The 27,581-nt window shown below is 39.2% G+C and overlaps 1 protein-coding gene and 1 long non-coding RNA gene across 8 annotated transcripts in view; both read right to left on the bottom strand.

Annotated features, from left to right (window-relative positions):
* The window catches only part of LOC115288071, a 53,093-nt gene extending 26,797 nt beyond the window's left edge, over positions 1–26,296 (bottom strand). The window contains exon 1 of the long non-coding RNA XR_003906795.1: positions 26,136–26,296. This is a non-coding gene — a long non-coding RNA (uncharacterized LOC115288071). The remainder of the gene's footprint in view (positions 1–26,135) is intronic.
* DNM3 (dynamin 3) overlaps positions 1–26,671 on the bottom strand; it is a 561,021-nt gene extending 534,350 nt beyond the window's left edge. For all 7 annotated transcript variants that reach the window (XM_029935046.1, XM_029935043.1, XM_029935044.1 and 4 more), the window contains exon 1: positions 26,360–26,671. In XM_029935046.1, coding sequence (XP_029790906.1) covers positions 26,360–26,520 — 161 coding nt within the window. In that variant the 5' untranslated portion in view covers positions 26,521–26,671. The remainder of the gene's footprint in view (positions 1–26,359) is intronic.
* Between the last annotated feature and the right edge of the window lie 910 nt (positions 26,672–27,581).

The following is a 27,581-nucleotide window of genomic DNA, read 5'->3' as shown; positions in this document are numbered from 1 at the left end:
TTCAGGCTAAAAGCTTACGTTTTACATGGATATAGGTGTAGGAAAGACATGGTTAGTAAAAACTAAAGAAGAGTAATTCTAGAGTAAACCAACACAATTCAACAGTGAACTACAAATGACAGCTATAACTACCCGCTTCCCCTGGGAGGAAATGCCTCTAAATAGACAAACTTAAGCAAGAATGAAAATCACACACAAAAGATCTTAGGAAAAGTTGAACTCTGCTAAAATCCTCTGTGTCCAAGCTCTGAGCAAGCAGATGACTGACAATTCCTCAGGCATGTGGAGGGCAGCACCAACGGGTAGGGCAACGGCAATAGCACTTGGGCTATGTGCCAGGTATCTTCACGTACCTTAATTCAGAAGGGAAAGCAACAGTCTGTGCCCAAAAGCAGTCAAAAAATGGTTTTTTCCTAGATCAAACATATGATGCTCAGATACAAAGCCTTAAGAAAAAAAAATCACATGCAAGAACAATTAGCCTTGCAACTGTAATTTAAGTAACTGTATAAAGGACACTAAGAAATTTCATTTGTTCCTTCTCACATTGCAAATGCTCTATCAATGAAGGAAATAAAATAAAAAAACTGTTTCAATATATAGAGGCTACTCCTTGCTTAATAAAGCAAGCCAGAGTTGCCAAGAAGCACTGATTTAAAAGACAGCTAATTCTCCTTTCTGTCTGCCTGAAAAATTGTCTAACTTGTGACATCACTAACTCAATTATGCATGTCCACAAAGATCCCATTAAATAGGTGGATTTGAGCATTTCAAATAGATCTGGTGTGAAGCTATTTCTTGCTCAAAAATTTCCACTCATTCACACAATGGACAAATTGCAACCTTGAGGTTGAAAACAGGAAAAATCACTTGGCTTAACACCAAGTACTTCAGGGTGTTGCACTTTCTGCCGCTTGGCCTGTGCAGACCACAGGGAAGACAGATGCCTGAAATGCCACGAGCTGTGCTTAGGGCACCACTTGACACTTTCACTAGGAAGGGTAGGTCCCAGGGCATGAACCGAAGAAATGCAAAACTGGTCAGCTCTAAGAGATCCTGTTTGTTACAAAAATAACCCTACTATTGCTAAAGCAAGAAGCACCATTTTTAAGAAATCCTTCAACCCTTGGGGCACTTGGGTGGCTCAGTCAGTTGAGCATCCTAATTCGTCACAAAAATAACCCTACTATCGCTAAAGCAAGAAGCACCATTTTTAAGAAATCCTTCAACCCTTGGGGCACTTGGGTGGCTCAGTCAGTTGAGCATCCTACTTCGTCATGATCTCACAGTTTGTGAGTTCAAGCCCTGCATAGGGCTCTCTATTGTCAGCACAGAGCCCACTTGGGAACCTCTGTCTCCCTCTCTCTCTCTGCCCCTCCCCTGCTCATGCTCTCTTTTGCAAATAAATAAACATGTAAAAAGAAAATAAGAAAGAACTGTTTCAACACCAACACTCTTAATGGCATGAGGATGATACTGGGTGGAAAAACACAGATGTCAACCAATGCATTAAAGGGAAATTCATTCATGCGTTGAACCCAATGTGGACACATTTTGGGAATAACCAACAATGTACTTCATTTACATTTTACGACTCATGTATGCTTATGACTCACATATGATAAATATCTACTTCTGAAGTCTGAGAGCTTTTCCAGGAAGTACAAAACAAAAATTCTAAGTGATAAGAAAGCACTGTGTTTAACTGAGTGGCTTTCTTTTTCTTTCTTAGCTATATATAAAATAATGATGTGTTTTAAGATTGTGATATCTTTGATGGATAAAATATGGTAGGCTATAGTAAATAGTTATATAAACATATATTTATGATATATGACCAAAGATACCACTGAAGTAAACTCTGCAAATGCCAAACACTAGAATAGTAAAGATTCCCTTTGACACTCAAGCATGTAAACTGTGGGTCTGTTAATAAATTTTAAAGTAAATGATAAACATGAAGTATACACTATTCCAAGAAGAGGTTAGGTTTAATTTTTTTTCTCTGTTTTTTTAATTTATTTTTGAGAGACAGAGAAACACAGTATGAGCAGGGGAGGGTCAGAGAGAGAGTGAGACACAGAATCTGAAACAGGCTCCAGGTTCTGAGCTGTCAGCACAGAGCCCGATATGGGGCTCAAACCCATGAACCATGAGATCATGACCTGAGCTGAAGCCGGATGCTTAACTGACTGAGCTGCCTGAGCGCCCCAAAGGTTAGGTTTAAATAAAAGGGAATTCAAAGGAAATTCAGAATTTTAGAATTAAAAGGAAATGCAGAAAAACTTATGTGACAATACCATAAATACATGAAAAATACATTGGGTGCATCTAACCTTAGTTCAGAATTATTATCTGTAAGGAAAACCATCTACCTTGCATCTCCCCATAACACATTACTTGTGTACCTATTAGCAGAAGAGTCATGGACTGGATGAACCACAACGTGACCTGTCAGCCTAGGACAGATGTGACTTGTATATTTGAGGTTCAGAGCATGAACAGCCACATTGAAATACAGTTTTTCTAATGAAATAATCAAGATAGGGACAGTGAGAAGTATTTAATTACTTAAGCAGTAACCATTTCCACAAGACTCGACAGAATTATATCAAATTTCAAAAGCCATCACCTCTCACATGGATACAAATTTGCTTCAAATCTGTTCCAATCCTGTTCTTCTACCCACTTATCCTTTGGAGAGGCCTGCACTGAAAGTCTGACTCCTATCCCTGCCCAAACCATTCCTGGCTGTTCTTCATGCACTGTGTGGAGTTCCTGCTAACTCCAAAGGCTGTGCTCCATGCAATTACACAAAAAGCTGAAAAGTTTAAAAATGCTTGGCCTTTATTAGAAACTTACATGCACCTAATTTTTTTTTTAAAGACCTTAGGAAGGTTTCATACAGGAAGTAATATGTAAATTTCAACCTACCAATAAATTTCTCCGAATACTTGTGTGAGATCTTTGAGAGAAAGGATAATCATTCGCATCTCTGAATCTACATTAGCACAAAACTCTGTATATAGCAAACAGTAAAGTTTTAACAAATTTAATTAAAATGGGGAAAACAAGAGGCACCTGGATGGCTCATTTGGTTAAGTGTCTGACCCTTGGTTTCGGCTCAGGTCATGATCTCACAGTTCCTGAGTTTGAGCCCCACATCGGCCTCTCTGCTGACGGTGCCAAGCCTCCTTGGGATTCTGTCTCTCCTTCTCTCTGCCCCTCCCCTGCTTGTGCATGCTCACTCATGCTCTCTCTCAAAATAAATAAATTTTTAAATATTTAAATAATAAAATAAAATGTGGGGCGTGAGGGGAGACAAGAAGAGCAAAAGCATTCTAGATGGAAGAAACAGTATGAGTGACACTAGGGAAAGAAAGTACAAATGTTCCAGAAAATGATACATATAGTGTGTGAATGAGAGGAAGAGAAGACAAGGCTGAAAAGTAGTTGATGGCTGGGTCATGGAAAGTTTGAAACATCATTCCAACAAGTTAGGAGTTTATTATGTAGAAAAAGAGATTAAGGTTGTGCAAGAGTACTTAAAGATTTAGAAGGGGGTTGAGCAGAAGCACTGTTAAAATAACCTGTTGTGGGGGCGCCTGGGTGGCTCAGTTGGTTAAGCATCCAACTCTTGATTTCAGCTCAAGTCATGTTCTCACAGTTCATGGGTTTAAGCCCTGCGTCGGTCGGGCTTTGTACTCACAGTGCAGAGACTCTCTCTTTCTCTGTCTGTCCCTCCCCTGCTCGTGCCCTATCTCTCTCTCTCTCTCTCTCTCTCTCTCTCTCTCTCTCTCTCAAAACAGATAAATAACCATAAAGAAACAATAAGCTGTTGTGATAGATCAGAGAAGAGGAAAGTAAGTCCTGAACTGGGACAACAGCAACAGAAATAGAAGAGCACCATCAGGGAACAAAGGCACCACTCAAGTAGAACCCACAAAATTTAGTAGATACGGAGAGAGAATTGAAGAAACTATGAAAGTCTCAAGGTTTATTAATTGTGAGAACAGCAAAGTCCATCAATACACACAGGAAATGAGCTATCTGGGAAAGATATGAATCTATCAGTAATCTCAGCATGTACCTAAAAATATGAGAATGGGATCCAGGCTGAAAATCCCAAAGTCACTTGCCCAGCTCAACCCTGATAATGGGTGACATCACAGAGGAAAGAAACTACTATTTATAGTTGTAAAATAAGAGAAATTGGTTTTGTTCTGCTCTAGAAGAAACTATATGAATATGTTTCTTCCTCTTTTTTGATAACAAAACTGATTGATCATATTTCTCTTTTTCCCTTAACTACCAAGGTGCTTACATGTATTCAATTCTACTATTATGCTAATCTTTATGTTTGGAAATTTTCTATTCTTCATTTCTTGGTCTTAGTTACTTCTTTTTCTTGGCCTTGCCAATATTTTACTTTATTGTTTTATGTTATATATCTAATACCTCCATAAATGTCACCAAAAAATGAATAAATGAATGAATATGGCTGGAGGAAGCCACCTCAAATCCATTATGGAAAAGCAGGATATAAATAAATTTAAATTAAATAATGGTTTTATTTGCAGGGATGATAGCTAACTTCTTATGAATTACATAAATATTTCTCTTCAATTAAGAAAAGCTGCTAGATATTAAATGCCTGTGTTTTAAAACGCAAATTAAAGGATGATTCCTTTCATTATAAAACAATTTAGGCATACAAAAAGATTCCTGCTCTAAATTAAACTTCAACCAACATAATAAAATTTTTTTTTCAAGCAAGCAAGAAATAGAAATTTTGGCAAGCAAATTCTGACAATTAAAGCATCTCTAATATAATAATACAAACCATTAAATAAACACTATTTTTTAATATGCATTTATTTTTGGGAGAGTGCAAATGGGGGAGGGGTACAGAGAAGAGGACAGAGGATCTAAAGAGGGCTTGCACTGACAGGCTGATAGCAGAGAGCCCGATGAGGGACTTGAACTTGCAAACTGTGAGATCATGACCTGAGCTGAAGTCAGATGCTCAACTGACTGAGCCACCCAGGTGCCCCAGAAAACACTATTAACAAATGTTCAATTTATATATCTTTTTTTTATAGAGAAAGAAAGAGAAAGAGAAGGGGAGGGGCAGAGGGAGAGGGAGAGAGAGAATCTTAAAGCCTGACTTGGGGCTCAATCTCACAAACATAAGATTATGACCTGAACCAAAACCCAGAGTCAGACACTTAACCAACTGAGCCACCCAGGCACCCCTGTATACCACTTTAAAAAAAATTTTTTTTAATGTGTTATTTATTTTTGATACAGAGAGAGACAGAGCATGAGAGGGGGAGGGACAGAGAGAGAAGGAGACACAGAACCAGAAGCAGGCTCCAGGCTCTGAGCTAGCTGTCAGCACAGAGCCTGAGGCAGGGCTCAAACCCACGAATGTGAGATCTGACCTGAGTCAAAGTCGGAGGCTTAACTGACTGAGCCACCCACGTGCCCCACCACTTTTTAAAGAGAGAAGCTACTGAGGGGCATCTGGCTGGCTTAGCTGGCTGAGCATTAGACTCTTGATTTGGGCTCAGGTCATGATCTCACAAATTGTGGGATCAAGCCCCACATCAGGCTCTGCACAGACAACACAGAGTCTGCTTGGGATTCTCTCTTTCTCTGCCCATCCCCCCTTACTCTCTTTCTACCTCTCTCTGCCCCTCCCCCTTTCCTCTCTCTCTCTCTCTCTCTCTCTCTCTCTCTCTCTCTCTCTCTCAAAATAAATAAACTTTAGAAAAAGAGAAGCTACTGAATAAAACAAGCCACACGATGAAAATTCAACAATAAATGTTATACCCCATTCCAAATAGAGGTGTTAGTTGTATGTATGTCATGTATCTAAATTATAACTTCTTTGTGCTTGTCTTGGTTCCAGCCTAATATGAAAGTCCCTTTTCCAAGCTCAGGGGCCTCCACTTAATACACTGTCCTTCCAGGAGTCCTGTCTGTTCTATAAACAACTGATAGTTTGTCCTCTATCCTTACAAGCCTTATCATAAGCTGTTAGCTCCTCTTTTTAATTTTATTAATTTTTTTTAATTTTTCAGAGAGAAATCATAAGTGGAGGCAGGGCAGAGAGAAAGGGGGATTGAGGATCCGAAGCAGACTCTGCACAGACAGGTTGACATCAGCGAACCCAATGTGGGGCTCAAACCCACAAACCATGAGCTCATGCCCTGAGGTGAAGTCAGATGCGCAATCAACTGAGCCACCCAGATGCCCCTCTGTTAGCTCCTTTTAATCTCAAGACCAGTTACCAGGCTCTTGTCCTCCTCACTGGCACAGCTCCTTAATGTTCAGGCAGCTGGAGGCCTTAATGGAAAATCTGCAGGATAGATCTAAATATACATATTTCCCTTCTATACCAAATGTATCTCTCCATTCACCCACCCATGGGTCTAAACCCAGAAGCATACAAATCATTCTGGAGAAGTATTTACCTTTTAGAAAAGCAGCCTTCATCATAAGTCTTCACAATTTGTCTTAAATGTTATGCAAAAAAAAAAAAAAAAAAAAAGACAGCATTTTAAGTAAAGCAGGTGTCTGCAATCCTTGCAATGGAGGTCATCTTTTAGGCATGCTTTGCTCATATTTCTTAAGCTATCATTTATTGAAAAGTCTATGTTCTAGACATTTAAAACCTACTTTTTAGACTTTGTTAAAGGAATTGAAATCATGTATATTATTTCTGTTCTGCAGATGAGGAAACAAAGTCAGAGAGCGACGTAAGTACAAAGGCCCTTGGCTTTTTGTGCATACAAAACTGCCTCTCTGGAAAATTCTTCTGTGTCCAAAGAGCTCATCACTTCAACAGGGCTCTGAGCATCCCCAGTCTTTCAACACACATTTAGTGAACACCGTCTACCTGTGGGCTTAGTGAAGATTTCCAAGAAAGAGGTGATCATTGTGTATTGAAAGGTAAGTAGTGGGGCCCTTGGGTGGCTTAGTTGGCTAAGCATACAACTTTGGCTCAGGTCATGATCTCACAGTTGGTGAGTTTGAGCTCTGCAACAGGCTCTCTGCGGTCAGCGCGGATCCTCTGTCTCCTTCTCTCCCCGTGTTTTCTCTCTCTCTCAAAAATAAATAAATAAAAAAAGAAAGGTTAAGTAAACTTAGGTAGAGAGTTATTCCAATAGGAATTGGAATATCAAGAGTATAGATTTGAGGGGCGCCTGGGTGGCTCAGTCAGTTGAGCACCTGGCTTCGGCTCAGGTCATGATCTCACAGTTTGTGGGTTTGAACCCTGAATTGGACTCTGTGCTGACAGCTGGCTCAGAGCCTGGAGCCTGTCTTTAGATTCTGTATCCCCCTTTCTCTCTCTCTCTGGCCCTCCCATACTCACGCTGTCTGTCTGTCTCTCTCTCTCTCAAAAATAAATAAAATATTTAAAAAATATATTTTAAAAAAAGAGTATAGATTTAGACATATTGGAACCTACAAGACATCCAGATGAGATGGATAGGGAGAGTCTGGCTAAGAGAGTCTGGACTACAAAGAATTTAAAAATATTAATTAGTAGTTGTCAGTATTTCATTGATATTTAAAACTTTAAGATCGTGTAGCAAAAACTACAAAACATCATTGAAAGATATTAAAGAGGACCTAAATAAATGGAAAGGCATCTTCTATTCATGAAGTGTTGGAGAAATGTCTATTCAAATCCTTGCTAATTTTTAAATTGGGTTGTGTTTTTACTGTTAAGGTATAAGAGCACCTTATATATTCTGGACGATATTTCCTTCAGATATTTGCTTTGCAAAAAATCTCCCCCATTCTCTGGGTTGTCTTTTCATGTTCATAATAGTGCCCTTTGAAGAACATAAGTTTTCAATTTTGATGAATCCCAATTAATCTAATTGTTCTGTTGTTGTTTGTACTTTCGATATCATAGCTAAGAAACAACTGTTGAATCTGAAGTCACGAAGATTTACATTTGTGTTTTCTTCTAAGAGTTTTATAGTTTTTAGTTCTTACATTTAGCTCTTTGATACCTTTGAGTTGGTTGTGTATATGGTTTGAGATAGGGGTCTCAATTCTTTTGCATGTGGATATCCTATTGTCTTAGTACCATTTGTTGAAAAGGATGCTCTTTCTCCTATTGAATTCTTGTCAATTTTTGAAGTCTTGGCATTCTTGACAAAAATCAACTGACCATAAATGTAATAGTTTACTTCTATTGATCTCTATGTCTATCCTTATGCCAGTACTACAATGTTCTTGAGGACTGCAGTTTTGTAGTGAGTTTTGGAATTAAGGAATTTTTACAGATATTGTACTGAATTTGCAGGTTCATTTGGAATATATCATTAACAATATTTAAGTCTTCCAATTCTAAAATATAGTCTTTCCATTTATTTAGGTCTTTCTAAATTTATTTCAATGATGTTTTATAGTTTTTGCTGCACAATCTTAAAGTGTTTTTTAATTTTTGAGAGAGAGAGAGAGAGTGCCAGCAGGGGAGGGGTAGAGAGAGAGGGAGACACAGAATCTAAAGCAGCTCCAGGCTCTGAGCTGTCAGCACAAAACCTGATGTGGCTCATACTCAGTGAGTGGTGAGATAATGACCTGAGTCAAAGTTAGACGCTCAACCAACGAGGCCCCCCAGGTGCCCCAATCTTAAACTTTTAGATATCAATGAAATACTGACCACTTCTAATTAATATCTTCAGTTAAGCTCTCCTCTGTGCTCCAGATTCTCATATCCATCCGCATGGATATCTTACAGGCTCTTAAGATGCCCAAGTCCATACTTTTGATATTCAGCTCCCAGCTTTTTCTTCAGAGTCTTCCCCATTTCAGGAAATGGCAACACAACCCATTCTAGTCACAAGTTAAAAGCCTCTAAGTAATTTTTTACCCTTCCTGCCCTTATCTAATCCGTCAGCAATTCATGATGATTCTACTTCTAAAATACATACAGAATCTGGACATTTCTCTCCATGTTCTCTGATATCAACTAATCAAAGCTGTCATTATCATGTCATTATCATGAGACAGTTGCAAAAGTTTAGTAGCCCATCTCTCTGATGCTACTTTGCCTCCCTCCAGTCTATTATCATCAATGGGAATATAATGTGAGCCGCATAAATAATTTTTAATTTTCTGGTAGCCACATCTACAAAAAAAAAAAAAGAAACAAGTTAAATTTAATGGTTCATTTTAATTTGGCCCAGTCTCTCCCAAAATATAATTATTTCAATATATATAATAAACAATGAGAAAATTACATTCTTCTTTTCATACCAAGACTTTGAAATTTGGTATATATTTTACATCTTATTGAGCATCTCTACTTGGAGGCTTAATTTTCATCAGAAATGCCTGATCTATAATTAATGTTATAAACTTATGGTTGAAAACGTATCAAAAACAGATAAAGTTTTCCAATAACTGAATCAATTATGCTTTCAAATTTAGGTTTTAAATTACATAAAGTTGAAAATTCAGTTTCTCAGTAACATTAGTTACATGAGGTTGTGACTACAGACTTAAACAGCACTTTCTTAGAGTGATCTTTTTAAAATATAAATCAGATTATATCACTATCCTAATTAAAATCCTTCCTTTCGTTCCTTATCATTGGACTTCAGACAAAATTTGAACTGTTTTTGACACCAACAAAGCCCACCTAAACTTCCATCTGCCACTTTTCCTTACCATACCTCCCCCTAACCCAACTTACTTTAAGCTCCCCTGACACACACAGCTCTTCGATGCCTCAGAGACTTAGCACATACTGTTAGTTTTGCATGGAATGCTTTTTCCTAGCTCATCCAGAGCTGATTCCTTTTCTTTCAGCTAAAATGTTACCTGATCAGACAGGCTTCCCTGATAAATAATATTCCTCTCTGTCATACTCTAGCATTGTGGTAAGATCATCTCTGTCATGGCACCATACTGATTTATAATTATACTTATATTTAATTACAAGCATATTACATAAATTTATATTTATATACATTTATATTTATATAAATGTATATAAATTTATAATTATTTATTTGTTTGTTGTTGATCTTTTCACTATTCTGCAAACTCTACAGTAACCAGGAGTAAGCTTGTTCACTTGTTAATGTCTTTCTGCTGCCTAAGATTGCTTGGTACATAGTAAGTGTTCAATAAACAAGATCATATCCTGCAGATATCAGTGTGACAAAGGCTGAAACCCCTCTATTGCATTTGTTGACTCATTCACTCAATATTTATTCAAAACTTACTATGCATCAGAAGTGAAAGTAAGCAAATGAGAAGGACTCTACCCTCAAGAAATTCACATTTAAAAGACATTTTCTAATGTTTATTTATTTTTGAGAGCAAGAGGGACAGAGCATGAACAGGGAAGGGGTAGAGAGAAAGGAAGACACAGAATCCAAAGCAGGCTCCAGGCTCTGAGCTGTCAGCACAGAATCCAACGCAGGGCTTGAACTCATGAACCATGAGCTCATGACCTGAGCTGAATTCAAATGCTTAATTTACTAAGCCACCCAGGTACCCCAAGAAATTCACATTTTAATGACAAAAATAGATAAAAATAATATTAACAGTGTAAGAAGTATAATATTAGAGAACTACTCAGAGTTATGATGCCTAGAAGAGGGACAAGTAACTTGGAAAAGGTAAGGAAGTGGAAGGTAGCTGAGGCATCCAAGAAAAGAAGAGAAAGATAACTTGAGTTATACATAATAGGAGTTAGTCTGGTGAAAGATCACATTATTCCTTATAAATGGATCTACATGAAATAGGCAAAGAAATGTGAAACAGCATGGTAAATGTGTGCAGAGCATGAAAAGCACTTGGATCAAAGAATAACAACAGATCACCTAGAGGGGTTGGGTCATGCAGGGCCTTCATGCCATGCCAAGAAGCTTAGACTTTATACTGCTGGCATTAGAGGCTGTAAAGTTTTCACCAAGAAAGTGACATCATTTAATTTTAATTCCCTATCAATCATGCTATGGCTGTGCAAAAGTTAGGTTGGAGGGTTACAGATGATAAAAATCATTAAGTCCATGGCTATAGTCCAGAAGATGAATGATGCCAACTTGAACAGTGTTGTAGAAATTAAGCATAGGTGATCAATTTCAGAAATACTTAGTAAATTACGCTGTTTAAAAATCATCAGCAACCTTGACAAGGTCAGTGTCACTATACTGGTAGGAATGGAAGTCCCATTTTATTCCTTATCCACAGCTGCAGAAATCATAGAAATTTTAGAGGTGGTGATTAGGAGCTTCCAAATCTGGTTGCTTATTAGGAGTAACATGACAACTTTAGAAAAATACTGATTATGCTGGCTTAATTCAGAGTCAGTCACCATGAGTCGAGCCTAGCATCTCTTATTTTAACAAGTCCCTTAAGTAAATCTTACAGAGAAAGCCACATATTTGCCTTGGGAGATGCTAAGACCAGTCTCTCAAGTATACTTAAACCTTGAAACTCAAATTTGATTCCTGGGTTCAGACAGCAAGAATTCAGATTGTAAAGGTTGTAAAGACAAGGAAGGAGCTAAGCCAATGGCTGAAGAGGGCAGCGGTTTAAGTAGGAGAATCCTAAGTAGATTTAGATCATTACGAAAATGGATAGAGAAGTATAGATGAGAGAAGTGATAACTAAAAGTCTAAGGCACATGAGTTAAGAACATTAGTTTATCAAGCCAGGAACCCTAGTTCATCAAACACAATTTTATCTCATAAATACAAAATATAAATCTCTTGGGGTGCCTGGCTGGCTTGGTCAATGGAGTATATGACTCTTGATTTCTGGATTGTGAATTTGAGCCCAACATTGGTGTAGAAATCACTTAACAGAGACCAAAAACTAATGTAAATCAATCAGAAACCTTGAAGTGCCAAAGAGCATGGAACCAACTCTAAAGTCATCAAGAGGTCAGAGCAGGTGGCAATCTGTGACCTCTGCCTCTGGCCCAATCTCAGCTCATCAAATTCTTCCTCTCTAATGCTCATTTCAAACCCTACCTCTTTCATAAAACCTTTCCTGGACTCTCCAAAGAGATGAGATATTTTCTTTTAATCATCTAGAACACTCTATAATTCTAAAAGACCCATATTCTGTTAAACTTCCATCCCCAGTTAAAAAAAAATTTTTTGCTATGTGATAGACACTGTCCTAAGTGCTTTACATGTATTTACATGTATTTACTAATTTAATCTTCACAACTTCTCTTTGAGGTAGGTATACTATTACCCCATCGTACAGATGAGGAAGCCAAGGCACCAAGAGGTTAAATGACTTCCTAAGATGACAGAACTATTTAAATGGCAAAGGTAGGATGGGGATGCATGCAGCTTAGTTCCAGAAATTGCAGGTTCTTTACCACAACACTTCACAAGTTCTGGAGTACACTCTATGTTAGTCTACATTAGATTCTGTTGAGGGCAAATACTTTTTAATTGCCTTTTCATCCCAGAGTAAGTGCTCAAATATGTGTTGATTGTTAGAATTTCTTTTGGTCACAAAATATCATGCTCTGTCTGGCCATGCTCATTCCTATGTAGTCAAAAATGACTATACACAGAAAAGACAAGAAAAGTGAGAGGAAAACACATTGCAGAGGAGCAGAAAACAAAAGATAGCAAGGTAGAATATTTTAAAAATCACATAGATTTGAAAAGGTGAGTGGCAACTACAAGTTCTTGAGGACAGTGACATGAAAACTGTGTGTTGGAATATTGATCTGAGAGCAGCAATATTAGCATTGGATGGATAAATGAGAAATGGAGGCAAGGTGAGAGAGCAGGATGCCTGAGTTCTGCAGGTATGAGGGCAGGACCTGGACTCAAATATGAATGTTCTGAGTAAGGAAATTATAATATGCATTAGATTTAGGGAGAAGATTTTAGAAATGAAAAAGATTAAGTGTAGATTTTTTTAATGTATTTATTTATTTTGAGAGAGAAAGACAGAGCGTGGAGGGGGGCGGGGGGGGGCAGGGGAGAGCAAGGAGAGAGAGAGACACAGAATCTGAAGCAGGCTCCAGGCTCTGAGCTCTCAGTGCAGAGCCCAACAGACGCAGGGATAGAACTCACCTTCGGTGAGATCATGACCTGAGCTGAAGTCAGACGCTCAACTAACTGAGCCACCCAGGCCCCTGAAGTGTAGATTTTTAAAATGGGTTTCTAGACTAGTACACCACTGAAAAAAGATGGATTTTTAAAGCAGACTTTAAAATCAAGCTGTTATTCAATTTTTTTTAAAGAATAATATAATTTATTACTAAAACATTTCTATTCATAGCTGCTTCATGGAATTAACCATTCTGTGAGAGATTCTAGTTTCTTTACATCCAACAACTATTTTTTGAAGTCCTAGAAAGACTGGACCCAGGGAAGTCTTAACCCTTTTATATGTCTGACACTTTTTATCTACTTGGAGATAATCTATGGAAAACATACATTTTTTAAGCGTGGTTACTCTCTGATACTCTGCAAGCCAAATCATAGACTTCTAGTTATGAAGAACACTCAAAGTCCTTTTACTCAATCTGCCTCCCATCTGCACCATGCCAAGGAGCCAGTCAGTCTTTAATTCCCAGTCTCTATCCTTCTAGTAATGGAATACTTCCTGGTTCACAGGAAACTCATTCCATTCTTCACTCTTCTGTTGAGGAGTCTCTCACATTACATTTAAATCTGTCTGCCTGTAACTGTCACTCATCTGTGACATACAGAGTCAGTCTAATCCCTTTCCAATTAACAGCTCCTCAAATATTTGGAGACAACATCATGACACCACAAACTACTTTTACCAAATGCCTCATATAAGAATCATTAGCCTGGTTACCCTAATAATAACAGCACAGTGCGTATCAACGCTTGTACTCTACTGGGTCACCAAGTTTTTGAAGGGGCTCTTCAATATGTAGGGCCTCACATAGTTTCTGGCATAGAGTAGACTCTCAAAATATGCCTGTAAATGACTTGATGAATGAATAAATCTATCTGCAAATAGAATTTTCAGACATATTCTTTCTCAATAGGTTTTATCATCTACCTACAAACAACCAAACAAGTTTGTTAAACTCTCTCTGCCTTCAAAAATCAAATAAATGTCATACAAGGAAAATGTACACCCAGAAATAATCTGGCAGGTATTCAGATAAATGAAGCATCTTGACAAACAAGAAACCTTAATGAGGGAGATAACTATAACTGTAAATCCTTTTGAAATGTCTGAGTTTTTAACATGTGTACCTATTCTGTTTTTCAATTAAAAGGTAGTTAATTTAACAAAATAAAAATAATAAAACTATCTCCATTTTAAGTCACTTAGTGGAATAGTATAGTATAATGTGAAATGTGCCTTCTATAGTAAAAGGATCTGTCCTATCACATAAACATAGAATCATCAAATAAATGACTAGAAGTAACATTAGATTTAATCTAGTCCTGAGGCATTCAACAATTTTGAGTACAACCATGGTAAGAAATACATTTCATATTGCAGTGTGATATATATACAAAATATATAACTAATACAAAAGTTTCTAATAATGTACACTACTTACCATTACTACTCAGAATGTACTCTGATATTTTTTTTAAAGCTTCACAACCCATTAAACTGATATCCTGTCCTGCTAATAAGTCACACTCACAGTTTGAAAACCATTGATCTAGTGCAACATTCACCCTACCCTCAACCAATTATTCATAAAGAAGGTACAATTCAGCTTGGATAAATGATGTACACAGAATCACATGGCTAATTCAGAGAGAATTAAATGAAAATGACAAATGAAATGCACCTCCTGACATCATGCAAGCTGCAAATAGTGGGCAAACAGACAAGGCAACCAACTGTACAGTAAGACCCCTGTGCAGGAAGGATGAAAAAGGACCACCAAGGAGGGGCTCTAAATCAGACAGGAATCGCTGAGGAAGACCAGTCGGGTGATGGTTATACTGGACTAACACCAGCCCTCATTGCTTTTTCCCATAATACCTCAGCTTACCCAAGGCAATCCTTTAACAAACATCCATCTCAAACTACATAGCTCATGAATAGCCCTAACTCCTTCAGCTGTTTTTTTCTTCACATTTCCCTACAATATAGTAGACAGTCAACTAAGTAAGGCTTCCTCCTTCTCATTCCTGCTCTTGTTCTTGAAGTAAGAGACTCATGATCCTTCCACCATTTTCCTTTTTCACCAACTTGGAAAAAAATCCCTGAGGAAAATATAATATTCATAGTAGGTAAATCAAATCAAGTACCATCCCCCACCACACAATTTCACATGCTTTTTTGTTAGAATTAAGTAAACAGATCATATAAAGTTTCTTAAGTTGAATCCACCAAGGACTGCAGTCAATATCCAGGAAGTTATATTGGTATTTCCAGATGAGAATGCAAAAATTTCACCACACAATAGTTGTTGTCTAGGAAGTAGAATTCAGAATCAGGAATGCTAGGATCCACGAAAATAGACTGTGGGCTTTTTCCATTCTCTTAAATATATGAAAAGAATGAATCTCAGTTTTATTAACCAGAAAACAGACACACAGAAGTCTAACCTTCCTCGGGGCACCTGTGTGGCTCAATCGGGTAAGTGTCCAACTTCGGCTCAGGTCATGATCTCACGGATCATGAGTTCGAGCCCCACATCGGGCTTTGTGCTGAATGCTTGCTCAGAGCCTGGAGCCTGCTTCGGATTCTGTGTCTCCTTCTCTCTCTGCCCCTCCCCACTCATGCTCTGTTTGTCTCTATTTCTCAAAAATAAATAAATGTTTTAAAAAAAGAGAATTTTAAGCTTCCTCTAGATAAGACACCCAAAGCTATTCTTACACAAATATGCTAAGACACATTTAAAGGTAACACAACACCAGACACAACTATCTTTCTGTCTTAGCTCCTGATCTTTTGGCTGGAGATCTTTGGGCTTAGCTTATGCTCTTGTTAAGTAGTCCTGCTTCTCCATTGGACTCTCAGTTGTTCTTCCCACCTCTGCCCCCATCTTTGCCTATTAATTTCAACTAATATTTCCAAAAGGTAAAGATATGCTAAGGATGGTTTACTCCATATCATAGAATCAAATATTTTCCTTTAAATTTATTCTCTGGGAAAAGGAAGAAAAACTTTAGCAAAATTCTTTTTAATTCTATTATCACAATGTTATTAATTCTATTATGTTCATTATCTCTAGTATTACCACATAAACCCTGGGATGTCACTTAACTTTTTTTCCAGCTCAGTCTTCCTCATTTCTAAATTGAAGTTAATAAAACAAGACTTTACTCTCCTTTCAGGGATATTTTAAGTATTAATAAAAGAATAAATGGAAAAGTACTTGGGAACCCTTGGGAAAGAAGAACATACAAACTGGATTTATGTTGTTTTATGCTGTTTAAAGAAAAAATGCGCTATGGTAATACTAAATGTGGACAATCCTTTCTCTAAAGAAGGCCCATATATACTCTAACTTAGTATGATCTAAAAGTTAGTATTTTGATGCAGCTGTATTTCCAATATGCACAAAAAGGAGAATTTGCAAATATCCATCACTATCATCTCTCCTAAATTTTTTATTGTACAATACAGTATTAGTTATAATTATACATACCATATAATTCCTGTATAATTGTACAATTATGTATTGCATTCAGAAAATTTCCAGTCCATATAAAAGAGGTAGACTAACAGCCATTAAATGAGTTCTACTACCAATTCCAATGTGGGGAGAGAGGGTTCCCAAACCAACAAGCAGTGCTCTGGACACAACGCGGGTATCCTACAATTCAACTCAATTTTGACACCATATCCAGAGACAGCATCTTATTCCATAGGTTGAGGGCTCAGTCCCACAGGACTGCACCCCCACATTTCAATGCCAATCTGAACTTCCTTAGGTTCAATTGATTTGCTACAGTGGCCCACAGGACTCAGAGAAACATTTAACCTCTTAGATTACCAGTTTATTATAAAAGAACAAAACTCAGGAACAACCAGGCAGAAGAGATGCACAGGGCAAGGTACGGAGAAAGGATAAGGTGCTTTCATGCCCTCTCCAGACAATCTAGACTCCCTAAATCTCCATGTGTTCACAACCCAAAACTCTCTGAACCCAGTTCTTTGGGTTTTTATAGAGGCTTCATCACCTAACCATGATTGATTAAATCATTGGCTGTTGGCAACTGATTTAACCTCAAGGCCTCTTCTCTCCCAAGAAGTTGGAGGATAGGTCTGAAAATTCCAACCCTTGTATTGGAGGGTTAACTCCACCATCAATAAGACCCCATCCTTAGGTGCTTTCCAAAAGTCACCTCATTAACATAACAAGAAAAAGTCGTTCTTACTCTCAACACTTAGAAAATTCCAAGGGTTTTGGGACCTGTAAGCCAAGAACCATGAATGAAGACCAAGTAAATATGTAAAATATATTTTGGTTGTACAAATGACCAAATAAATGTTTTTCTTATGAATCATATCATAGCCATCATGTAGTGAATGCACATTATGGGCCACACACTATACAATATCTTACTTAGAATGCACATGCACATAAAAAAAAAAATGAAGTCTGGGGCACTTGGGTGTCTCAGTCAGCTAAGCGTCTGACTCTTGGTTTCAGCTCATGTCACACAATCTCACGGTTATTGAGTCTGAGCCCCACACAGGGCTCCTCACTCACAGTGTGGAACCTGCTTGAGATTCTCTCTCTCTTGCTCTCTCTCTCTCTGCCCGCTACCACTCATGCATTCACACACACACCTCTCTCTCTCTCAAAAATAAATTAACATAAATTAAATAAATAAATAAATAAATAAAGCCTGTATTATTATGCCTATACTGCAAATGAGGAAATTAAGTCCCAGAAAGGATCAATGCCTTGCTGAGGAGTCATGCTACTAACAACAGTCAGAGGTGGGACTCAGACACCAGTGAGCAAAGCCTGAACTCTATCACCTGGATATGATAAGTCCTTTTCAAATATCGGCTTTTTGATAATCTAAGAAAACAAATATCATAAATAAGATGAGTCACCCATCAAATTAATTATTTAAATGGATTTGTCTTTTTAATTCTAAGACACGGAAACAAAAAGGTCCTTCAGAAGTCCTCCCCACTTCTAATAGATATGTGTTTGTTATTCATGGCTATATCATAATCTTGAAACCATGGAAAATCAAAATGAGATGCTGTCACAAAGGAGCACTGAGACACACACTTGAAATTTCTAGAAACAAGAGGACTTTCAGCAGAGATGTTAGAGAAAAACAAGATCTATAGGAGTCCTGTATCATTCATATAATTCATGGATTAAATATATCTTTTTCCTCAACAACTATCTTGCCCTTCTAATCAATTAACATTAAGGATTTAACATAATATTGATGCTTCTTGAAAATAATTATTAAAGTAATTTTTATATCTATGGGCCTTACTCTAAGAATACAAAATACAAAAGAATACAAATACAAAAAATAACATGAAACAGGCAAAACGGAAGGGTGAGGATTTGCTACCCAATACATATCCTTTATTTTACCAAACAGTTCACTCATTTCTTTAATTGGTAACCTTTCCATTTATATTATTTATTTAAACTCAACTTTATAGAAGCTTTCCTTGGTTTAAACAAGGACTATTAGTGATCACCCCAGGCACAGTTTTCTAGATACACCCACCTAGTGGGAAAACATTAAAAATAATGTGTGAAAACGTCCACTATTTCATTTCGTTTCTACCTGGGCCTGTTTCATAAAAGTCACAATTTACTCTAGAGTATATTACCTCAGCCAAATTACCTGGTCTAAGCTAGGACTGACAAAAATTCTGCTCGTGTCTACTTTCACTATGGTGTATAGGGCAGAGCGGGGGTGGGGGGATGAAGCATCACTGCTGGCCTGTCATCAAGTAAAGTAGTGGAGGAAAGTGTCAAGGAGGGGGAAGATCAGCCCAGTGGAAGGGAATGGGAAAAGGAGGAGGCAGAGTGAGGGTAAGAAGGAGGCACTTGCAAACAGTAAGAGGAGGAAAAGAAGATGAAGAGCTGAACAGGGCCGTCAGTTCTGAACACCAAGTTCCAAACTCAACTCTGATTCTGCTTCCGACCTTGGAAAAATCTCTTGGTTTCTCTGTATCCTAATGTAGCTGCAGGAAGTTAGCAAAGAAATGAAAAGAGAAGAAAGTTTCTTACAGAACTTCATGAAAGGCCTGCCCTTGCTACTGATAAAAGCAAAGCTAAGCTACCTATGACAAAAAAAATAATAAAACACCAATTTGGTATTAATAAACCTCCTAATTTGTTGGAGCAGTGTTTAACTCAAGAAATGCAAATCACTTAGCATTAACCTCTTCCTTTATCCTCCCACACTTCTAAACAATAAACAACACATTCCACTCTCAAGTTTGCCTTTAGAACATTTCCCAGACATTTTTGTCCTCAATTTACTTCACTACTTTAACTAAATACCTTTTTTTTTAGAGCTAGAAGAAGAGGGGCACGGGGAGAGGGGTGGGGGGGAGAGAGGGAGAAAGAGAGAAAAAGTGTGTCTCAAGCAGGCTCCACGCTCAGCACAAAGCCAGATGAGGGGCTCCATCCCATGACCCTGGGATCATGACCTGAGCCAAAATCAAGTACCCAAGGCTCAACTGACTGAGCCACCCAGATGCCCCTAAATGCCCTATTCTTACAATTCTTAAAAAAGAAAATAGAGGTGTCTAGATGCTCAGTCAGTTAAGCACCTCTTTCTCTGCCCCTCAGGGTATTCTCTCTCTCTCTCTCTCTGTCCCTCGATCACTTGCACCCTCTCTCTCTCAAAAAAAAAAAAAAAAGAAGAAGGGACACCTGGGTGGCTCAGTCGGTTGAGCGACCAGCTTCGGCTCAGGTCATGATCTCATGGTTCATGGGTTCAAGCCCCACGTCGGGCTCTGTGCTGACAGCTCAAAGCCTGGAGCCTGCTTCGGATTCTGTGTCTCCCATTCTCTCTGACCCTCCCCTGATCATGCATCTCTCTCTGTCTCTCAAAAATAAATAACATGAAAAATTTAAAAAAAAGAAAAGAAAAGAAAACAGAAAGAAAGAAGAATAGAATTCCACTCCCTTCAGCATTAGTGCCTTGGAGGTCCTTATAAAGCAGTTGACCTGACCCATTCCACCCTTACTTAGCCTTCACTGCATCCAGTTATATTTTTAATCTCTCCTTTTTTTAATCTTTTCTTTCCTCCTACTCCTCTCTCAGGTTCTCTCCAATACATAGTATCTCTTTGTGATAAAGAGATAGTCTAAATTCAATGCTTTGTTGTCAATCAGACACTGAGACACAGATAGCCACCTCCCAACTTCGACATCGATACTTCAGTACATGCAGCCTTCAGTTAAAATGATACCAGCTGCCAAATGACACTGGAAACTCATATATTGTCTACTTCCCTCTTATATCTCAATTCAATTTCAGAATTATGGGTTTTTCAAGTTGTTTTCTTTTTCACAAAAATAAATTGACATCGTTTACATTATTTTGTTACAGTTTGCATTACACACCACTGCATTCATTTTACAAAGCCACTTGAAAGTTGAGATCTCATATCTTATGCTGTCAGTTCCCTTTTTATACATATGTCAGCTTCTATGCATTCACACTTCCTTCTATATTCTTACCCAGAATCCTTAGAACTCAATAAATACATGTTCATTGACTTTATCTGCTCATATTTCTCAAGAGTATGAATAGGAGTCACATCCAAGCCTCAATCTCAGCTTGGCCACTTACTAGCCATGTGACCCTCTGCAAATTGCTGGTCTCTCTAACCCTGAGTTTCGTCCCCTGTTGACATGGAGATGTGAAGACAGGTAAGATAAAGAAAGCATGGAAAGTACATAACAATGTCCATGCTTCCAGCCTCCTTTTTCCTTCCACTTTATAAAAATGTGTTCAGGGGCACCTGGGTGGCTCAGTTGCTTAAGTGGCCAACTTTGGCTCATGATCTCATGTCTTGTGGGTCAAGCCCCACATCAGGCTCTGTGTTGACAGCTCAGAGCCCAAAGCCTGCTTTGGATTCTGTGTCTCTTTCTGTCCCTCCCCCACTTGCACTGTGTGTCTCTCTCTCTCAAAGATAAATAAACATTAAAAAAAATAACAATAAAAATGTGTTCAGTATTATATTAGCCATTGGCATTTTAAATTAATGCTGACAATGTGAGAAATTACAAAGCCAACTTAGAGGAAGGCAAAACTTTGGCCAAACAGAAAAAAAAGTGGATTATTCTGTACAGCACAGTAGTTCAGGGCTCTCTTGACTTGGCTCTGGTGAGAGAGAATAAAATCACCTATTTCTGTTGTAGTCCCCTCAATATTAAATAAATTATAGTAACAAGTAAAACATCATAATTCAACTCCACTTATTAGCCTTAACAAAAGGTACTAAGAAAAACACCTAATATACTAAATGTATATTCCATTGGTAGATAACCCAGTAGCCTAATCTCTAGTTATTAAGTTTCCATTCCTCCAAAGTTCTGGAAGGCTTTCTGCTCAAGTTCATTCCTAAAGAAGTTAATCAAGTGCATTTTTAAAATATCTGTTAATGATAAGTAAATTTCAAAACAGAGATTTCCTATCCAGTCCAGTTTACCTAGTTTTATTGCTTCTCAGATACTATTAATTAAAAATAATTAAGTTATCATAGTAATTAAATCCTACCAACAGTGAATTTGTGATAACATAAAGTGTAGTATGTATGTTAATTCAGCAAAAGTATCTTCATAATTTCAGGTTTTAGCAATTCATTGTTGGATGAAAAAAGTTCATGTGTCTGATACTTTATTTAAGCAGACTCTTGAGAACCATGAAGCTCAATTTTCAAAAATTACGACATTTTCATTGTTGGCGCCCATTTACCTAATAACTTTAACACTTAGAAGTCATTTGTTGAAAAATATTCACTAATTCAGATGCTTTGATATTTAAAAAAAATACTTTCCCTCAGTACAAACCCATTTCTGAATTAAGAAGTTTTACTAATATGAATGCTTCTGTGACTAATCTCATTTGCAATTAGAGAACTCTTACCTCCTCAATTTTTAACTACTCTCTTAAAATTAGTCAAAAGTTTTAAAAATAGATTAGTGTCTATCTAAGCCATATAAATGAATTTGGATTTTTAAAAAATTATCTGGTTATGTCCTTTCCAACAACAGCATCAAATGGCTATTAAGGCTCTCCCTAATAAAAAAAAACAAAAACAAAACAAAACAAAAAAAAACCTTAACTTGAGGGGCACCTGGCTGGCTCAGTTGGTGGAGCTGGCAACTCTTGATCTCCAAGTCATGAGTTCAAGCCCCATGTTGGGAGTGGAGACTACTTACTGTAAAAAAAATTTTTAAGCCTTAATTTGATAATCAACATTCATCTTTAAAACATCACAGTTAAACAAAGACACATTTGACACTTCCACCTTGAAATAACACTCCCCCAACATAGTCATTTTAAAAAATCTTTTTTTAATCATAAATTACAAAACCTATTCTATTTGCACAAAATTAAAAGTCTGTTTACCACTCAGACTACAATAAAATAATGTGGAATTCTCTGCCTATGTAATTAGCATTGAAAAACTAACATTTCCAACAAGTATATCATTAAAAAACATTTCCGTATTAGCAACTAGTACAGTTTTCATTTAATAACTCCCTAAACAAGTTATATGTACTCTAAACAACACTTAAATAAACAACCCAATTACATGCTAGAGCTCCCTGCAAGAATGTCTGATACAGTAAAGAAAAATACTTACCCTTTAACTAATGTTGCTTCTTCCTAAGGAGTTGCCTCAAATCTTCTGTGAAATGAGGCAAGGTACACATAAATAAATATGATTAAGACTATTTATACAGCAGCTGCTTACTCATTTAGGTGGTGCTTTTAATTGTGATTGAAGAAAGAAGTTAAAAGTATTCATGAGAGGTTCAGTAAGTCTAAATACAGAGAAGACGATATGACATAGAGGTTTTAGAATATAGGTATAGAGTCCAGACACCTCAGATTGAATCCTAGCTCCACTGTTTTTAATGTTGAACTAAATTAGTCATCAGCAAGTTACTCAAACTCTCTAAATCTCAATTTCCTCCTCAGTAAAATGGAACTCATTAGAGTACCTTCCTTTGTGAGGTTTTATGAGTATTAAATGAGATTATTCATTAAAAGCCCTTAGAATAACACTAGATGCGTAACAAGCTCTCAGTAAATGTTTACTATCATCATCATCATCATCATCATCATCTCACTGCACTCTAAAAAAGAAAAATGGATATGAAGTAGTTGAGTAAATTCAATTCTTCCATACACAAACTAGACAAATGGGCAGACCCTACACCAGATAATGAACCCCTATATTCACACCATGAGTCTCGGCTTCTCATTAGACCTTAGGCTGCCTCTCACTGCCAGCCTATATCTCCTCTGAACAACCAAAAAGAACAATCTGGTTACTCACACTATATTATGTTAATATGTAAATTCATCACCTCGGAAAGAAAGTCACAAACAAGTAGTTCATTCATGACTCATTTTATTCATAACAATCTCAAACTTGTCACCCCAAAATTGGATTTTACAGCTACAGTTAAGTGAAGTAAACACATTCACAACCAAATTCATTCAGTGGTATAAAAAAAATCAATATAAACTATCTGAGAGAAGAAAATAGTCCACTAAACATAGATTGTTAAATGTTGAGGAAAATGTATCCTTATTTTGAAGAGAACAAGCTTAAATGATGAGCAAACACAATTCACACAAGCAATGACCCTTTGTTTTATGATTACATTCAATAACTGTACATACACCAGAGTCTTAAATAAAAACAGATAACATATAAAAGAGGAAAGTTTTATCCTTAAAGGAAAGGACCTTATCTTTATTGCAAAATGTCTGGGTAATAAAAAGATAAAAGGATATAGTGGGATATGAGTAGTTTTTTGGCTTTTTTCTGTCTGGAACCAATCTCCTTTCAAAATTGAGAACTCCTTTTTCCCTAAGGTTGGTTTATAATTAGAAATTAGATTCCTCAATAATTCAATGACCGAAACCTTTATTAAAGTCAAATGACCTTTTTAATTAATTTTTTCCTAATATATAAGCTCTGTAGGCAGGCGTCATCTCTACAAATAATAAAGCCTTTATATATTATTTATATAATGAGATTTCCCCTCTGTGTTCATCCTTTTCTTTGAATTGATATTCTAACAGCAATTACTGGTAAAACCTTAAAAAGTATAACAATACTAATGTATTCTGCTAAATGCTCTGAATTGCTGGATACTTATATGTCCCTAGTTTTCATTCTATCACGAAAAATGTTTAAGCTAAAATATTTTACTCTTCCATATCTCTGTTTTGAAATTCCCATTTTAAAAGAATACAGCTAGTAAGGGGAAGTGTGTCAGGATTTGAAAACCTGGAGAATGGAATTGAGATGCATGCATAAAACCGACTTTATGTCCAAAAGCTTTTGACACAAACAGTGCATTTACACACAGGCCCACCCCAGCAAATCTATGAAGCAGGCATAAAAATACAGCAGTTGCCTTTGAACCACTTACAATTTTAATCTGTAAGTATTTGTTTAAAAAACAAAAGTAGTTAAATGACAAAAGCACCATGTCAAATGTCCTGGAGCCTGAAAATTCAAAAGCATACTGTCCTCAAGCCTCACTCTCCCTATGGTACCACTATAAGTTTGGTGAGTTTCAGTGACCATAAATCGAAAACAAAGTAAAACCCTTAGGTGTCTGGCTGTTGTTGGCATGTTTGAAATCACATTCACCCTTCACTTCACCATTAGTCTGAGATGACGTATGCGAAATGTTTTACCATCACTTTTCTCATCACTTGAATGATAAAACCGAAGTGAAGGGATTAAGACATTTACTCAATTGTCAACAGTTTTACTTTTTTACTGGTGTCCTAGGCTTTCTAATTCACATGAGGGGAAAAAAAGAAGACGAGACGACCGAGAGTATCATCAGAGAGAGAATCATCTGAGAGAAAATATGCACTTTAGAGATACTAACAATTCCCAAAGGAGATGTGGGAATATCGGAATTTTACCCATCGCCAAACACTAGGAAAAAAGGAAGGTGGGTGGGGGAAGGGAACAGGAACCTTCTGAATCTCAAATCACTAAGCATCCCCATACAAAGAGTAAAGTACAAGCTCGGGATTGTCCCCACTCCAGTCCACTGTCTCGCCGCTTGTCCATTTCTACCTGCTTTACTATCGGAAGCAGATTTCAGTTTCCATAATGCTTTCGAACGGGCTTTTCTTGGCCAACGTGTGCACTCTTCAGGCAAGGCCATTAAGGTAACTTAATCCCTCGCGCACTGCTTGCAGCAAGAAATGCCAATTCCCAATTTAAAAATTCACTCCTTCGCTTTTTCTGTGTTAAAAGAGTCACGAGAAACCCGTAACTCTGATTTGGGTTCGGCATACGCTCTTGGAAGACTCGCGGGGCAGATGAGAGCTTTTAGGGCATGGAAGATGATGCTGGGGGAGGGGGCGCGCGGAGAGAGTGCGAGAAAGATGCTGGTCAATCCTGAGATGATGCAGGAATGACATGGCATCTGGGCAACGCAAGTCCACGCTCACACACACACCCGAGCCTGTGCCTCGGTTTCTCTGACATAAGCCTGCAGCGGTGAATAGGTGCACACGCGAACACACCACCTTTTATTCTCCGACTCCCGGGAAGGAGAATGGTGGAGAAGCGTGGCTGGGTAAAGCTTCACCACAACAAACGGTTTCTTTCTCCTCGCACCCCGCCTCCCCTGCTAGGGGCAGGGGACGACTGTCGCGAACAGTAGACAGCTGAGCGGAGCGGAGAACCGGGGCGAGAAGGACAGCATATCCTGGGGGAGGGGAGGGAGCTGGGAGGGGGGAGGGCGGGGGGGATAAAACCCCAAAGCCTCCCGGAGAGCCTCCCGGAGGCTGACAGGAAAAGGAGGGGGATGAGGGGCTGGAAAAACGGAGACGAGGGCTGGGAAGCTCCCGGGCGCGCTACGCATCCAGGCTGCCCGAGGCTTGGCGCGCCCGGCAGAGGGTGGGGGGAAGTCGATCCCGGGCGGACCCTCTCCCCCGACTCACCGGCCGGAGGACGCAGAGGAAATGGCTTTGTATCGCAGGATGAAAAGCAGACAGGAGGGCCACCGGGCGCGGGGGGGAGGGGGAGAGACGGAGGATGCCCGGAGCCGGGACGACCCCGCCCGCCCCGCGGACGCCGCCGCTCTGCCCTCCAATCCGCCTCAGCCCCGGGTCGGCCCTCCGGCTCCCCACCGCCCCGGCACGCTCCCACGGCCCCGCGCGCTCACCTGCCCACGAAGTTCTCGAGCACCGAGCTCTTGCCGGCGCTCTGGCCGCCCACCACGGCGATCTGCGGCAGCTCCAGCAGGCAGCTCTGTCCCAGCGCCGAGAAGGCGTCCTGCAGACGGTTCACCAGCGGGATCAGCTCCTCCATCTCCCGGTTGCCCATCCTGCCAGCGCCGCTGGCCGCCCGCCGGTCCCTGCTCTCCTCTGCGACCTGGCGGGGGAGCCGGGGCCGCGCCGCCCTAACCGCCCCTGCCGCGCTGGGTTCTGTCAGCCGCTTCCAGCGCAGACGTCGGATCCCGCCGCCTGCCAGCAGCTCGGCTCCTGACAGCTAACGGCCCGCAGCGCGCCTGCGCGGGCGGGAGGGGGCGTGGCCTGTCTCGTGGGCCGCCCCCATCCGTGCCCCGCCAGGCTGTAATTCCGCCAGAGGGTTCCCGGCCGGGCTCCTCGGCCGCGCGCGCGCACTGCCTCCCAGCTGCGGCCAGATGCCACGACCTCCGTCTTCTGCTACCAAGGCTCAGAGGCAAAGTTACAACACTTGGCCAGGGAGTCAGCAGCAGCTACAAAGCCAAAGTCCAGTGGAAAGCCCTACCGATGATAACTCAGCCCTGTCACCAGCAGTAGTAGCAGCAGCATCTCCGCCGCCACCACCACTGCACCGCCGCCACAGTCACCTCCCAAAAGCAGATCTCATGTTCTCACGCCCTACTCCAGAACCCAGCTCTTCTCAAGGCAGCCGGCCTGTGGAGTCTAAATTCTTCCATCTGACATCCATTTCAAGACCTGCGTAGTCTGACCCTACCTAATTATGCAACTCTAATGATTCCGTCTCCCAGTCCCGTCTAAACAAAGGTGGAGCTTGTGGTGCTTCCCTGGTACCACTCCCCCTCTCCAATCTACCACACTCATTCTGTCCTTTGCGACCCCTCAAGCCATTTTTCCTATCCATCTGTCTCCTTCATAGGGTCTATCAATAAGCGTATAGTCTGCGGATTTTCTGTTACATTTTGCAGACTGAGATGGGTCCTGTGCCTGCTGATGGAGACACGAAGATAAATGGTCATGCTTTGCTCAGCCTTCTTAGAGGGTTCCTCTTTACCAATAGATATCGATGCCCTCCAGAACTTAATTCGTGGTCCTTGTCTCACATTTTAAGCTCTACCTGAGGATTTTCCAATGGCTTTAACTCCACAAAATGACTAACGACTACAAGAATCTAAATTGCTA

This window comes from Suricata suricatta, chromosome 3 (genome assembly GCF_006229205.1).
Source record: "Suricata suricatta isolate VVHF042 chromosome 3, meerkat_22Aug2017_6uvM2_HiC, whole genome shotgun sequence".
Classification (NCBI taxonomy): Eukaryota; Metazoa; Chordata; class Mammalia; order Carnivora; family Herpestidae; genus Suricata; species Suricata suricatta.
Note: the sequence above shows the minus strand (reverse complement) of the source record. Positions and strands in the feature narration are given on the sequence as shown.